Source organism: Gossypium raimondii, chromosome 6 (assembly GCF_025698545.1).
Source record: "Gossypium raimondii isolate GPD5lz chromosome 6, ASM2569854v1, whole genome shotgun sequence".
Classification (NCBI taxonomy): Eukaryota; Viridiplantae; Streptophyta; class Magnoliopsida; order Malvales; family Malvaceae; genus Gossypium; species Gossypium raimondii.
The window spans coordinates 42,319,067-42,335,163 of NC_068570.1; the positions used below are offsets into that span (position 1 = coordinate 42,319,067).

Sequence of the window (16,097 nt, forward strand, 5' to 3'; positions counted from 1 at the left end):
AAGGAATGCGATTGATCTTTTAGTATGTTAGTAAGTCTCGAAAATCTCGATATATTCGAGAGACTTGTATAGATTTATGGAGTGAACATTGGGAGCACTTATCAGGTCATCAAGGAACATTATTTGCAAAAATAAAACCTTTTGTGAATGGTTTTACAAGTTAAGTTCACCATGGGAGAATTTACTGGTGAGAGGTCTAGTTTTGAGTACAAGAATGAAGTGTGTTACAACTTAGTTCACTGGTTGTATCTGTTTTAAAGATATTGGATTGATCTCATTGAACTAGATTCCGCAGACATAAGAAAACTAAATTGTGTAAACAATTTTGTTGTTTTATGATTTTATTATAGTTGTCTTAATTTAATAAAAAAATCAACTTCCACTGTCACTTCTTCCTCTTCTCTATACTTATAGTTTAGCAACTAGTTCTACTCAACAAATACAAATTCGGAGAATTCACATTATCCAAGTACATAAACTGTTACAATTTCTATAATTTTCTTTTTGCATTGGATAGTGTGACACAAGATTCCCACTACAAGATTCCTAAAGCTTTGCTGTTAAGAAAATTGTCACGACTGTGCTGAAGATATATAGAAAGGGTATTGCCAACACTATTTTTCGATTAACCCATCTGCCTTTAATCGCCGATCTAATAAACCTAAAGGATATTCCCTTTTAAACAGCACCAAAGTCTCCATTTTCACAAAAATAAAATAAAAAGGTGGAAAAACAGTCAATTAAATGGAAAGATTAGCTTCTTTTCAATCCAAAGTAAAAAATTTCCAACTCACCAGATTTTATATATGTATAGAAAAGAACACCAGAGATTAGCTCAGTGCGTACCAGCCTATTTTAAAGCTTAAATGGACCCCATATATATCAAAGCTTTCAACCCTCTACACATGCATGTATTCCTCGTAGGTGTGGTAAGAGCTTTTATAAAGAGCAAATTTGTTATAGAGATGGGTCGACACTCAGATCTGTTAAAGCAATAAACATTTCAACTCATAAAGGTATTTTCAGAACGATGTATCTATTCAAATCTAGCTAGCACGCCGTGCGGATGAACTTACCTGAAATATAACCTTATTTGAAAAACATTATATAATTGAATTTGGTAATGAATGTTGTAAGCGTAGTGAAAAATTACTAGCTCAAATAACAATTTTATTATACACAAATAAACAGCTGTACAAATATAAATTTGTCTTTTCACTATAGTAGCTGCTAGTTTTATATCTCTCAGTATTTTTTTCTCACTTTCACTATACTTTTTCTGCTTCTATTAGAATAACCTATGATTCATATTTATAATCATATTTAATTGACATTAATAATTTGTTTTTCGATTAAGATTGTTGAAACATTGCTGCCATAATTATCTTATCATCCTTATCCTTTAACATTTCATAAACCTTCCAGCACATTTATCATTATCATCATTTTAGTCTCTGCTGCCACGTTATTGATTTTTCCATTGCAGACCAAGTTTTGACAGCTTGCTATCCAGTTTTCAACCCAATCTCTTTGTTGCCTCATCTATATAACACTACATTTGGTTCACTGTAATAGAATAGAACTGTAATTAATAATTCAACTGTTTAGTTTAATGGAATAGGATAGAACTGTAATAGTATTCTTGTGTTTGGTTGAATAGAACGATGTTATAATAGCATAAGGAAAAAACTTAAATGACTAGAGTACTCTTAGTAGAATTTTGTAGGTAGATGATTATTGTTATTAAATTTTAATAGAGTTATTAATAAATATAATTTAATAAAATAATAAATAATTTAGTCATATTTTAATATAATTGTTAATATTTAATAAAATAAAATATATAATTTAATAACTAGGGCAAAGCAGAATTTTTTTAAAGGGATTGAAATTAAATTGTAATTTTTATGACAGTAAAAATGTAATTTTACCATTTTAATAGCCTCTATCTTTATATTTTTAAAGGATTAAATCAAAATTTTATCATTTTAAGGGGTCAAAGTACAATTTTACCTTTACTAATTTAAAATTTTAAAACTTTTAAAGGACCTAAATATAAAAGTTTCCATTTTAGGGCCCCTACTAGCCCCTCGATTTCGCCCTATTAATAACAATTTTAATATAATTATTTTATATTAAATTATAATAAAATATTTTAAATATTTTATTTTTATATTTTATGAGTCCAAGTTTTAAAGGACTAATCTAAAATTAATTTTATTTTGTTATTCAAGGTTGCATGGAATCACCAAAGAATAGTTATTTAGAAAAGACAAGTAATAAGAAACTAATGATTATTCAATTGAATGAATATTAGGTTTAACTAAATACAAGAATTGTTTACCATTCAATTAATATAGGAAAATACTATTCCATTCCTCCAACCAAACATGGTGTTAACACTTAAGTATTCATTAATAAGCTGCCACGTTACTAAACTAAGGGCCAGTTCTTCAATGCTTTTGAAAAGTGCTGTGAAAAAGTGATTTGAGAAGTACTTTTGAAAAGTTTGGTTTAAAATTTGAGTGTTTCAGCATTGCGGTCAAAAAATGCTTTTAAGAAATAAAATGTCAATTTTAGACATGTTATTATCAAGTAACAAATATTGATTTAAATAATATTTAAATTAGTTAATATTATTTTATTTTAGTAAGAATATAAAAAATTATTATAACTTGTTAATATTTTAATATATGAAATATAAATTTTAAATATTTTTAAGCAATAAATATTAATTGTTTATAAAATTTAATTTGAATATATAAACTATATTTTAAATATGTAAATATAATCATTAAATATTTGTAATTAGTATTTTAAAAATATTTTTTTATTTTTAATTAATAATTTTAACACATTTGTAATTAAGCACCAAGAAAAAAAAGGAAAGTACTATGTTATTAGAGGGGTGAAAAAGTAATTAAGCACTAAAAGTACTTTTGGGATTGGAAAAGCTAAAAATTTTAGCTTCTCCTTTTCAGAAGTGCTTTTAAAAATCACTTCTGAAAAGCTAAAAATTTCAGCCAAAAACAGCTAGTCCTTTTCACAGCTTTTCTTCCAAAAATTCTTTTAGAATCAGAAATATTTTTTTTAAGCAATGAAGAGCTGGTCCTAAATTCTAGATACTCTTCATCTGCATGCTTAGCTGACTTCAACAATGTAATGGACCAGGTCAAACCAGAACCCCGTCCAACAAGATGGCCTGATGTTGAAATGCACTAAGAAAAGAACGATTCCTTGTTGCTTAACAACTTGCTCCAGTTCTTCAAGTTTGTACTTGAGAACTGTCGTTAAGTTCTCGTATCTTTGCTTCATATCCTGAAATAACAGTGAGAACTGTGCAAAATATTCGGTCACTGAGCTTCTTTCATTGATCTTCAGGCAAGAATAAACGTCTTTAACTTGCTACTATCCTCTAAATCATTTGTGACTTTCAACTACTTGTATTCCACATAAAAAAATAGGAAAAAGAAAAAGCTGTCTCTCTGAGAAGCCTACAGATTAACTGTGTCATGGATCAAGAAGCCATTGAGTCCTTTCGAGCTCAAGCTCGTTTATATAAACATATATTTAACTATGTAAGTTCAATGTCACTCAAGTGTGCAGTTCAGCTTGGAATCCCAGATGCAATCCATAACCATGGCGAACCCATCACTCTATCTGAGTTGGTCTCGGCTCTTGGTATTGTTCCAACCAAAGCTAGCTTTACATATCGGCTAATGCGGGTGTTGGTGCACGCAGGATTCTTTGCTACAACGAAAGTCAATAAAGGTGAAGAAAAAGAAGCATATGTTCTCACACCATTTTCCAAAATACTTGTCAAAGAAAAGATCAACTGTTTATCACCCTTTGTTGTGGGAATGCTCTATCCTGCTATGATGATGCCATGGCAGTTTCTGAGTGATTGGATGTAAGGAACAAAGAAGAGTCCATTTGAGACTGCAAATGGCAAACCCTTTTGGGACTATATGGACCATGATCCCGTGTTCAAAGCCCTTTTCCATGATGCAATGAGAAGTGATTCTCAAATGATGAATTTGGTTGTTAAAGACTGCGAGCAAGTTTTTGAGGGTTTGAATTCAATAGTTGATGTTGGGGGTGGCACGGGAACTATAGCCAGGGTCATATCTGAAGCATATCCCCAACTAAAATGCACTGTTTTGACCTCCCTCACGTTGTGGCTAACCTACCAACTACTGGCAACTTGAATTTTGTTGGAGGCGATCTGTTTCAACATATCCCTTCTGCAGATGCCATTCTAATGAAGGTATGCAAAACTTATCATGATTTATTTCAAATAGCATTAATGTTTTTACCAAAAGTTATAAAATCCTGCATACATACATATATATATTGTTAAGAAAATTAGGGAGTTAAGAGACCTAACATTTTGTTGGTGTTAGAGGCAGCAGCAGACTGCTTTTGGTCTTGCTTGTACAGCAAGCCTCGAGGCTTGGAGAAGAAACAAACGAGAAAGAAACAGAAAGAAGCTTGCGAGTGGAAAAACAGAAAAGAAAGAGAGAGTTTGAATGAAAAACAAGCTGATAAATTTTAGTGACAAGAGAATGAGGCATTAAGCCATTACATATATCAACAAACTTGTAAAAATAAACAAGTAATCACCTAATCATCTACCTAACACCAGTAATACGCATTGAAACTTACAAGATTAGCTTGCACATATTGCTTTGCTGATTTTTCAGTCAATCAACATCAGAATTACATCAAAACATTCACCTACTTGGTTCAACATGAACTAGATTACAAAAGAATTAAAAGACAACTAAATGCAGCAAGTAGTTCAGCAACTTCAAGCTCCAGCTGCTGCACACCATGGCTCGATTGCCTGCTGCCCTTTTTCCTGCATGGCCACCTTTTCATGGGAACTAATCTCAACACTCCTCTTTAGTTTCCATGCCAGTGACACCTAATTCCCTTTTTAGTTTAACAAATTTGGACACATTAAGTGCCTTTGTAAAGATATCAGCAATTTGCTCTTCTGAATTGCAATGAACCAGCTCGATTTCATGAGCTTGCTCTATCTCTCTTACAACATGTAACTTGATATTAAAATGCTTCGTTCTGCCATGGAAGATGGGATTCTTTGCAATTGCAACAACAGATTTGTTGTCACAGTAAATCTCTGTTGCTCCTTCTTGATTTTGGTTTAAATCAGCCATAATTTTTCTAAGCCATATGGCTTGATTCACAGCAGATGCAGCAGTAACATATTCAACTTCTGCTGTTGATTGTGCTACTAGAATCTACTTCTTAGAACTCCAGCAAAACATGCTTGAGCCAATGCTAAATGCATATCCAGATGTGCTCCTCATGTCATCACATGATCCAACCCAGTCACTATCAACATAGCCTGTCAGTTTCATGTGTTCAGCCCTTTTGAACAACACACCATGATCAATGGTGCCTTTGATGTACCTCAGCACTCTTTTAGCTGCTTGAAAGTGCTGATCATTGCAGCAATTCATGAATCTAGATAGCATACTAACAGCAAACATAATATCAGGCCTTGTTGCAGTCAAATACAGCAGACTACCAATGAGGAACTTGTACATTGTTTCACAAACTGGTTCACCACTGCCCTGCCTCGATAGCTTCATACCAACAGCCATTGGTGTGCTTGTTGGCTTACAGTTCTTCATGGAGAACTTGTTTAAGACCTTCATAGCAAAGGAACTCTGGCTAAGAAAGATTCCATTTGCAGTTTGTTTCACTTCCATTCCTAGGAAGTAGTTCATTCTGCCTAGATCAGACATCTCAAACATTTTCATCATTTTCCTCTTGAAGTCATGCAGCATATTCTTGTCTCCTCCAGTTACTAATAGATCATCAACATAAAGTGACAAGATAAGCTAAGTTTCAGCTTGATTTTTCTTCACATACAATGTTGGTTCACTGGCACTTCTCTCGAATTCCAAACTGATCAGATAGGAGTCAATTCGAGCATACCAGGCTCGAGGGGCCTGCTTCAGGCCATACAAGACTTTTTTCAGCCTGTACACCATGTGTTCTTTGCCAGTGACTACAAACCCTTGAGGCTGCTCGATGTGGATCTCTTCTTCTAGGAAACCATTGAGAAATGCAAACTTCACATCGAGCTGATGAATGGTCCACTAATTTTGAGCAGCCAAGGCAACTATCATTCTGACCGTGTCAAGCCTGGCTACTGGTACAAAAGTCTCTAGGTAGTCTAGGCCATACCTCTGGCTAAAGCCTTTGACAACAACCCTAGCTTTCAGCTTGTTTAGACTGCCATCAGCATTTTGTTTTGCTCGATAGACCTATTTTACTCCAATGGTCTTCTTTCCAGCAGGCTTATCAACCAATTCCCATGTCTGATTCTTCTAAATCATGTTGATTTCATCAACCATAGCCTGTTTTCAGCCTTCATCTGCCTCAGCCTCTTCAAAACTGGTAGGTTCTGCTATAGCAACCTGTGCTCTTTCATAAATTTCATCTAGGGACCTTATGCCTCTCACAGGCACATCATCAATGTCCATTTCAGGACTAAGCTGCTCGAGTTCAGCTTGATTAGGCACCAGATCTTCTGAAATAGCTTCTAGTTCATTCTTCTCCCAATTCCAGCATGCCTTTTCATCAAAGATAACATCTCTGCTTACCTGGACTTTGCTTGTCAAGGGATCCAGAACCCTGTAGCCCTTCTTGACTGAGCTATAGCCCACTAGGATACCTGGTTGAGCCCTTTTCGAGAGCTTGTCCCTTTTTACTGCTGGTATTTGTGCATAGCACAGACAACCAAACACTTTTAAATGTGCTAAGGAGGGTTTGAATCCAAACCAAGCCTCAAAAGGTGTCTTGTGAGCAAGGGCCTTGGTTAAAAGTCTATTCTGAAGGTAAAAATCAGTATTTACTGCCTCAGCCCACATGGTTTTGGGCAGTTTCTTCTCAAACAGTAGGCACCTGGCCATATCCAGCAGGCTTCTGTTCTTCCTTTCAAATACCTCATTCTGCTGAGGTGTGTACACATTTTTTAGCTGGTGTTTAATGCCAGCATCACTACAAATGGTTTGGAACTGAGCTGATGTGTACTCAGTCCCATTGTCTGACCTTATCAATTTCAGCTTGCAGCCTGTTTCTGTCTCAACAGTAATTTTAAACTTCACAAACACTTGAGCTGCCTTAGAATTGTGTTTCAAGAAGAAAATCCAGCAAAACCTTGTAAAATCATCAATGAAGAGGATGAAATACCTGTTTTTGCTAAGTGATTCAGTCCTCATAGGTCCACATACATCAGAGTGCACCAGCTGCAATCTTTCAGTGGCTCTCCATGCTGAGTTTGTAGGAAATGGCAGTCTTGCCTGTTTCCCCATCTGGCAAACATCACACACATCATCATGCTCCACTGAGTTGGTGAAATTCTCGGCCAAGCCCTCTATGGCCATCCGAGCTATCGACCTGAAGTTGGCATGTCCAAGCCTTTGATGCCAGAGCTTGGAATCATCTGTAGAGGCTGTGTATGCTGACTTTGAGTCATTTGACCAATGAACCTCAAAGCATTTGTCAGTCATTGTGACTGTCATAAGGCTTGATCCACTTGGATCAGCAATCTTGCCCTGTTTTTCCTTGAACATAACTGAATAGCCTTTCTCGAGCAATTGAGCTATGCTGAGAAGGTTTCTGTCAATCTCAGGCACCAATAGCACATTCGAGATGACTTTGTTGCCTATAGGAGTGCATATTAGCACATCTCCTTTTCCTTCAGCCTTTATAAACTGACAATTTCCAACCTTGACCTTGGTTTTGCAGCTTCTATCCAAGGTTTTGAACAAAGATACATCTGGTGACATGTGGATAGTGCAGCCACTATCCAATAGCCAGCCTTTCGAGCATTTCTTCTCAGCAGCTAAGCAAGACACTGCAAAGACCAGCTCCTCTTGGTCACTACTATCTTCAGCCACTCGAGCTTCAACCTTTGGTTGTAGAAATTGGCTCTGCCTTGGTTTGGTTTTGCTTTTACAAACTTTCAACATGGCCCTTCTTTTTACAATGCTGGGATATAGCATCCGGTCTGAACCAGCATTTGTCTTCTGGATGACCTGGCCTCTTGCAATGTCTGCAGGGATGGTCACTGCTTCTTGCAGCATCAGGCTTAGACCTATTTTTCCAGGGCTTTTTGCCTCTATGAGCATTGATGCTCGAGGCTTCTCTGGCTCTGGCTTGAAATGCACCTTCCTGGTGATCTTCAGCCCTACTAGCTCTTCTTTGTTCCTGAGCATAGAAGGTATTAATCAGCTCAGTCAAAAAGATGCTAGCAAGATCTCTTGAGTCCTCTAAGGAGGATATCTTTGCCTCATATCTCTCAGGCAAAGTGGAAAGGACTTTCTCCACGATTCTTGCCTCATCAAAGTGCTCACCTAGGAGCCTTATGCTGTTAACCACTACCATGATTCTATCTGCATACTGTTTCACTATTTATTCTTCCCTCATCTTCAGATTCTCAAAATCCCTTCTCGCATTCAACAGTTGTTGTTGCCTTGTCCTCTCTGTGCCTTGAAACTCCTCCTTTAGCTTATCCCAAGCCTGTTTTGGAGTCTCACAGGCCATAATTCTGGTGAAGATGACATCTGACACACAGTTCTGAATGCAGGACATGGCTTTGTGTCTTTTGGTCCTCTCATCAGCATGTTGTCTGATCTGAGCTACTGTGGGATTGGCCCTCAGTGGTGCTGGCTCAGCATCTGTGTTCACAACTTCCCACAGATTAAAGGCCTGCAGGTAAGTCTTCATCTTTACCAGCCATATGTGGAAGCCTTCTCCATTGAAGACTGGAGGGGCTGCTGGTGAAAAACCTAAAGAAGCCATTCTAGTTTCTTGGTTTGATACAACAGGTCCACTAAGACAAAGGCTCTGATACAAATTGTTGGTGTTAGAGGCAGCAGCAGACTGCTTTTAGTCTTGCTTGTACAGTAAGCCTCGAGGCTTGGAGAAGAAACAAAAGAGAAAGAAAACAGAAAAGAAGCTTGCGAGTGGAAAAACAGAAAAGAAAGAGAGAGTTTGAATGAAAACAAGTGATAAATTTCATTGACAAGAGAATGAGGCATTAAGCCATTACATATATCAGCAAACTTGTAAAAATAAACAAGTAATCACCTCATCAACTACCTAACACCACTAATATGCATTGAAACTTACAAGATTAGCTTGCACATATTGCTTTGCTAATTTTTCAGTCAATCAACATCAGAATTACATCAAAACATTCACCTACTTGGTTTAACATGAACTAGATTACAAAAGAATTAAAAGACAACTAAATAAAGCAACTAGTTCGGCAACTTCAAGCTCCAGTTGCTGCACACCATGGCTTGATTGCCTGCTGCCCTTTTTCCTACATGGCCACCTTTGCATGGGAACTAATCTCAACACATTTCATGTCGAGTTAGTGAATCTTAGCTTTAAAATTTTATTTTCCATTGATCTTATTTTGGAGACGAGTAATTTTGCAGCTTGTTTTACATGCTTTTGACGACGAGGAATGCATAAAAATACTTAAGAAATGTAGAGAAGCCATCCCAACGCAAGGAGAAAAAGGAAAGGTGATAAATGTGGAGAAAGATGAACATGAATTAACTGAAGCCAAGCTATTCTTCGACATGTTGATGACGGTGGAAGTTAGTGGCAGAGAAAGAACCGAACAAGATTAGCAAAAATTGTTCATGGCAGCCGGTTTTAGTCACTACAAATTAACACCCTTGTTTGGTTTAAGGTCCCTCATTGAGGTTTATCCTCAATTTAAAAAAAAATAGATTTGCAAAAATAAAGTATGTTTTTAAAGCTTTGATACTTTGTTGGAGAGTTTTAGAGAAAACTTAGTAAAAAAATAAAAAACAAAACAATAAAGGTAAGAAGAAAGTAGAAATAATTTTTGATGGAAAGTGTATATTTCATTGAACTGAAAACTAATGCTTATATAGGGAAAAAGTTCAACAAAAAATGACTGAAAATAAGCAATTAAAATATTTATATTCTCTAACAAATCTCTAAATATCAGCAATTAACTGAAAATGGTTAAAAGTAACCAAATTATTTTGACTGCAACAGTTGAGGCAAATCTTCAACACTCCTTACTTTAATTGCTACAAATTCGAAGCATTTCTTTGAAAGATTCGAATTTACTCCTAGGCAAAGTTTTGGTAAATAAATCTGCTAATTGAAGGTCAGTCTTGCAGTACATTAATTTAGCAAAACCTTCCTTTCGCACATCGTTGAGAGAATATTTTGATATTGAAATGCTTGGCTTTCCCATGAAAAATGTGATTATTTAAGATAACAATAGTTGCTTGATTATCTACCAACACTTTTGTGCACTCTTTTTGCTTTCAATTAAGATCAAGTAATACTTTTCTAAGCCATAAAGCTTCATTTGCAACAACTGTTTCTGCAATAAACTCAACTTTAGTTGTACATTATGCCACAATTTATTACTTTTTAGAGTACCAACAAAATACCATTGAACCAAGATTAAAACAATAACCATAAGTGCTCTTCATATCATCCGGCGGACCAACCCAATCATTATCAGAATATCTTTACAACACATACTTTTGACTTGCATAAAACATGATTTTGAAATTTAGCGTTCCTTGAACATATCCCATCACCCTTTTAGTTCCTCTAAAATGAGTGTTAGTTGCACAAGTAATGAATCTAGATAAAAGACTTACAACATGTAAAGTATCAACTCTAGCAGTTGTAAGATACGTAAGAGAGCCAACCAACCTTCTACAAAAAGTCTCATCCATTCTTTTATCTTCATCATTTTTGTTCAACTTTTCCTTCTGACTCATGGGAGTGGTTATTGTAACGCTCGGGTTTGTGCAAGTTTACACAGTCGTTATCAAGTAATAAGTAAGTATTGAGTTATCGTCTCCACAGTGATTGTATTTGTGCTAAGTCACTTAATTTGTAAAATTATATTAACAATTTGAAAAATAAAAACAAAATATAGTTGAGAAGTGGTATAAACTAGATGTAATGATCCCTAATGTAAATTATCCTAATATGAAGACTATCTGAATGAAATAGATTTTAGCAAAATTAACACAATTTGTAACAATTATAACATAAATATACTAGGACAATTACTTCAATTAAACTTAATTTATTATCATCATGCTTAATAATATTCAGAAAAATATTTCATGGCAACTCGATCTTTCATAAGTTTTGGAAACCAAATTAGGCCATTTCGGAATCCTTTACTTAGTAAACAAAATTGCCAAGCCATTATCTTCCACTAACATACTAATGGTCTAATTACCATATAAGGACCTTCACTTAAAAGTTCCATAGCTATTTAATACCTTTAGCTATTAGAACTCAACTTTTACACTTTACGCAATTTAGTCCTTTTTATCAAATTAAACATGTAAACGGTAAAATTTCTTAACAAAATTTTTATACAATATTTCTATCATGTTGTAGACCATAAAATAATAAAATAAATTTTTTGACTTCGAATTTGTGGTCCTGAAACCACTATTCTGATTTTACTAAAAACGGGCTGTTACAGATACACTTCATCTTCATGCCCTTTGACTAAAAATCCTTTAAGTTGCTTAACATAAATCTCCTCCTCAAGAAAGCCATTTAAGAATGTGGGTTTAATGTCTAGCTGAAAAACTTCCAAACCTTTTTTTGTAGCTATAGCAAGTAATGACCTAATGGTTTCTAATCTAGAATCAAGAGTAAAAGTATAAAAAATCAACACAAAAGATTTGAGTTTACCCCTTTACAACAAGTTTGGCTTTGTGCTTGTTGATAGAGCCATCTACATTCAACTTGGTTCTAAAAATCCACTTCACTCAAATAACTTTTTCTATCTTATGGTCTTTTCACAAGTTTCCAGGTCTAGTTCTTCTCAATCATGATGGTTTTTTTCCTTAATTGTAGCTATACATTTGGTATCATTTTTTGTTTCCCCAAAATTTGTTAGCTCAAAAATGGTTACATTGCATTTTTGATAAATATCAAAAAGTGATATTGTTCAAATTCATTATTGTAACACCCCAACTTGGCCAAAGCCTAGCACATATACACTAACTATGTTGTAACACCCCAAACCCGGCCTAGACGTTATGGCCGAATCAGAGAATGTAACAATGAAGGTTTTGGAAAATAATGCAACTTCATTGTGCAAATTCATTTAAGCTTTGAAACCCCTTTACAACTTTTATTGAAATCGTTATTTAATTAATTCATTTGCCGAATCATAATTTACAGCGAAAGTTTAATAAAACCGATGCATTTTGGAAATCTAGTTTGTATTTTTAGAAAAACTTGTATTTGCGTAAAACTATCGTTTTCATAAAACACTTTGTCGAAGCATGCATATTATCAAACAAACCAAACCAAAGTCAGTAGTTACAAAAACCATACAGTCCAGAGAGTGCCAGAAATTACAAACTCTCAAATGAATCAAGAATTTTAAAGAAACCATAAATTACTACGTTTAAATTGTTTACAGTCGAGTGGTCATCGCTGAGTCTTTGTCGCACCGATCTGCCTAAATCTGAGGATTACCTAAATAGAACAGGCAAACAAATGTGAGTTTCCGTAAACTTAGTGCGTAACCTAAAAGAAATAAACATGCAATATATACAGTAAACTCATATACAATTAGATATAGATTTGGACTTATGTCCATTTTAGATACAGATAATAGAATTAGATAAGCAGCACAGAAATGCAAAATCCTACTCCCATCCTTTACACACCATTTTCAACTATCCCATCACACCATGTGGGGTTAAAAAGACCTATCCATCCCTACACACCAAATAGTGTCGATGCGACACGTTACAGATAATGTGCAGCCAAGTTGCCAGAATAAAGGTGAAGTGTCGCTGTACAGATTACTTCTTCCACATATACAAAACCCACCCCAATCACAGATATAAAAATAACAGATTCAGTAATATCATGCATATTATGCTCATATATGGATGTCTAATATATATATACATATCAAAATAATAAGTCATGCATATCATTGTCATACTTAGAGTAAAATTTCAGACTATCAGATCATATAGTTTTAAGGTTTGGTTAGCCCTTACCGACCCTACGGTAATCCCACCGTCTATCAAAATGACTCGTACGACCCTAGGAAAAACTTTAGAATTATGGGCCCACATGCCCGTGTGGGCCCATACGTTCGTGTGGCCCATATGCCTAGATTGGCCTTGCTCATGTGGTTCATATGACCTAGCCCAAAACTCACGAGCCCGTGTGAGCCCACACGGCCGTGTGGCCCACACGGCTACACCCATACTATCACACGGCCATGCCTTGTGTATGGCTATACCCTCGTCAAACCCACGGTCGTGTCTCGCACACGGCGGGCCACAACATTTTTAGCTTTCATCGAAACTCAGCTTTTCGCGTTTTGGGAACACACCTGTTACAGTTTTGATGCAAAATCACTCTCGAGTCACACAACACCTAAAATTGACAAATAAACCATCGAATTAGTCGCTTAAATCGACACTAAACCGAACTACATCCAAAATAATAACCTTTTAATCTACCAAGTTCTTACCTTCGAACGAGTAACAGAGATTTCACACAATTAAAGCGCCAATTTGAAACCCTCAGCCCTTTGATCTTCTCCTAAACACCAAATGAACCCCATTAACCAAAGATTCGCTAACCAAAACAATAATTGTACCTACCAAACTTACCAAAAATGTACACTGACCGAAATAACGAGATATGAAAATTCAATAATAGATAGAAAAATAACACAAAATCACCAGCAGGAAAATTGAGGAGAAAATGACAGAGAGCAAAAAGAAAAGAAATTAACGTCAGATTTCTTTTGGGATTTTGGAAGAGAGACGAATTTTTTCGACAAAAATAAAATAAAATAAAAGATATCATGAATCCCTCAAATTCCTCCCTACTATCGTACTAACAACAACTTTCTTAAAATCCCAACTCCACTGAAATTCCATCAGTCAACAGAGTAAAAATTAACATTCATGCTAATGTAAGGATTCGAACACAGGACCCCTAACACACTAACTCCTTACAACTCGAACCAGTAGGCTCATTCTAATATGGATTTACAGGCAATTTAATATAAGCCCACTCCACAAGGGTAATGCTTGGATAAAAAATAACAAAATTGGGCAAAGGTCAAACTTGAACCCAAGACCTCACTTACACACCCAGAACACTTAACCACTGAAGTAGATACACATTGTGTTCGATATTTACAGAAGTAGACATAAATTATTTAGGGCGTTACAACTCTACCCCCTAAAAGAAATTTTAACCTTAAAATTTACCTGATCAGAATAAATGAGGATCCTACTGACACATCGAGTCTTTAGGTTCCCACATGGCTTCCTCAATGCCATGATTCTGCCATAGAACCTTCACTAACAGAATGAACTTCCTCCTCAGAATCTTAACATCTCGATCTAGAATCTGAACTGGCTCCTCTTCAAAATTAAAGTCTGGTCTAACCTCAATCTCCTCAATAGAGACAACGTGAGATGGATTAAACCGATATGGCCTTAAGATCGAGATATGAAACACATCATGGATGTGGTCTAACTCTGGAGGTAGCTCCAACTGATAAGCGACCAGTCCCACATGCTTCAGAATCTGATACGGCTCAATGAACCTAGGGTTCAACTTTCCCTTACGACCAAACCTCAGAACTTTCTTCCATAGAGAAACCTTCAGGAAGATGAAGTCACCCACGGAGTACTCAATATCTCTCCTCTTAAGATCCTATAAGACTTCTATCTATCAGAAGCTGCTTTCAGATGATCCTGAATTAGTCTAACATTATCTTCGATCTCAGAAACTAACTCAAGACCCAAAACACGATGCTCAGCCAACTCAGTCCAATATAGCCGAGTACAACACTTACGACCATACAAAGCCTCGTAAGGTGCCATTTGAATGCTAGAATGGTAACTATTATTGTAGGCAAACTCAGCTAGTGACAGATAATCCTCTCAACTACCTCAGAAATCTATGACACAACTCTGAAGCATATCCTCCAATATCTGAATCACCCTATCAGATTGACCATCGGTCTAAGGATGGAACACAGTATTGAAGTCAAATCTCAAACCCAAAGCCTTGTGTAATTTTTTTCAGAACCGAGAAGTGAAGCGAAGATCTGTATCAGATATTATCAAAATAGGATCCCTATGCAGTCTTACAATCTCGGAGATATAGAGCTTAGCTAACTTCTACAGAGAGTAGTCCATCCGCACTGGAATAAAATAGGCGGACTTAGTCAATCGATCCACGATGACTCAAACAGAATCCTTCTTAGTGGGTGTCAAGGGCAACCCACAAATGAAGTCCATTGTTACACGTTCCCATTTCCATAAGGGAATCTTAACGGGTTGTATGTCTGCACTTTGGTACCTCAGTTATGCATCTATGATGCCTTTGGTGTGGTATAGTTACCCGAGTATCCGAGTTGAGTTACTTAGGTCATCGGGATAAATGTTAATAAAATTTATGGTTTCCTTATGTGTTTAAATGTTGATGTATTTACAAGATATTAGAAAGTGTTAAATGTTCAATGAACTATTTGTTTACATGTGAGTACTTTTATATTGATGAAATGTTGTTATGAAATAAATAGAATTATAATATATTTATGTGCTTATATATTATGACATATTTATAGTATTGGTAAATGAAAGATCTTATAATGAGTTTCTTAGTTACATATATGGATTGTTACTTTGAGTAAATATGATTTAGGGTATGAAAATTCCTTTAAAATTGATGTTAATTTAATGTATTTGGAGTGAAAAGGTAACATTTGAATTATGTGGATGAATGGTTTATATAGTGAAATTCTTTTCATGATATGAATGGATAATTAAAGCTTTAAAGAGTATATAACTATATGAAATGATCTATGATTTAAAATAAGGATATGGAATATATGATAAGTATAGTTAAAAGAAAATTAGTATATAAGGTAGTCATATGATAGATGAATGCTGAAATTGAAATTCTTGATATGTTATAAGCTTTGATTTGGTTGGATTTATATGTGCATTACTTCACCTACTAAC

General features: G+C 35.4%; 1 protein-coding gene and 1 pseudogene across 1 annotated transcript; one reads left to right on the top strand and one right to left on the bottom strand.

Annotated features, from left to right (window-relative positions):
- The first annotated feature begins 3,512 nt into the window (after positions 1–3,512).
- LOC105772308 (probable O-methyltransferase 3) lies at positions 3,513–9,785 on the top strand (annotated as a pseudogene).
- Positions 9,786–14,352: 4,567 nt separating this feature from the next.
- On the bottom strand, positions 14,353–14,951 carry LOC105771988 (uncharacterized). Its single transcript, XM_012593352.2, has 2 exons — positions 14,838–14,951; positions 14,353–14,727 (listed from the first exon to the last, which is right to left on the bottom strand). Exons 1-2 carry the CDS (start codon positions 14,949–14,951, stop codon positions 14,353–14,355), a joined length of 489 nt encoding a protein of 162 aa, XP_012448806.2.
- Between the last annotated feature and the right edge of the window lie 1,146 nt (positions 14,952–16,097).

Bases quoted from the DNA above. Each gene is read 5' to 3' on its own strand.
- LOC105771988 (XM_012593352.2), bottom strand. From the start codon at position 14,951: ATGGCACCTTACGAGGCTTTGTATGGTCGTAAGTGTTGTACTCGGCTA. The intron at 14,728-14,837 runs GTTAGACTAATT...ATCTTCCTGAAG, and splicing joins TTTCTGAGATCGAAGATAAT to GTTTCTCTATGGAAGAAAGT.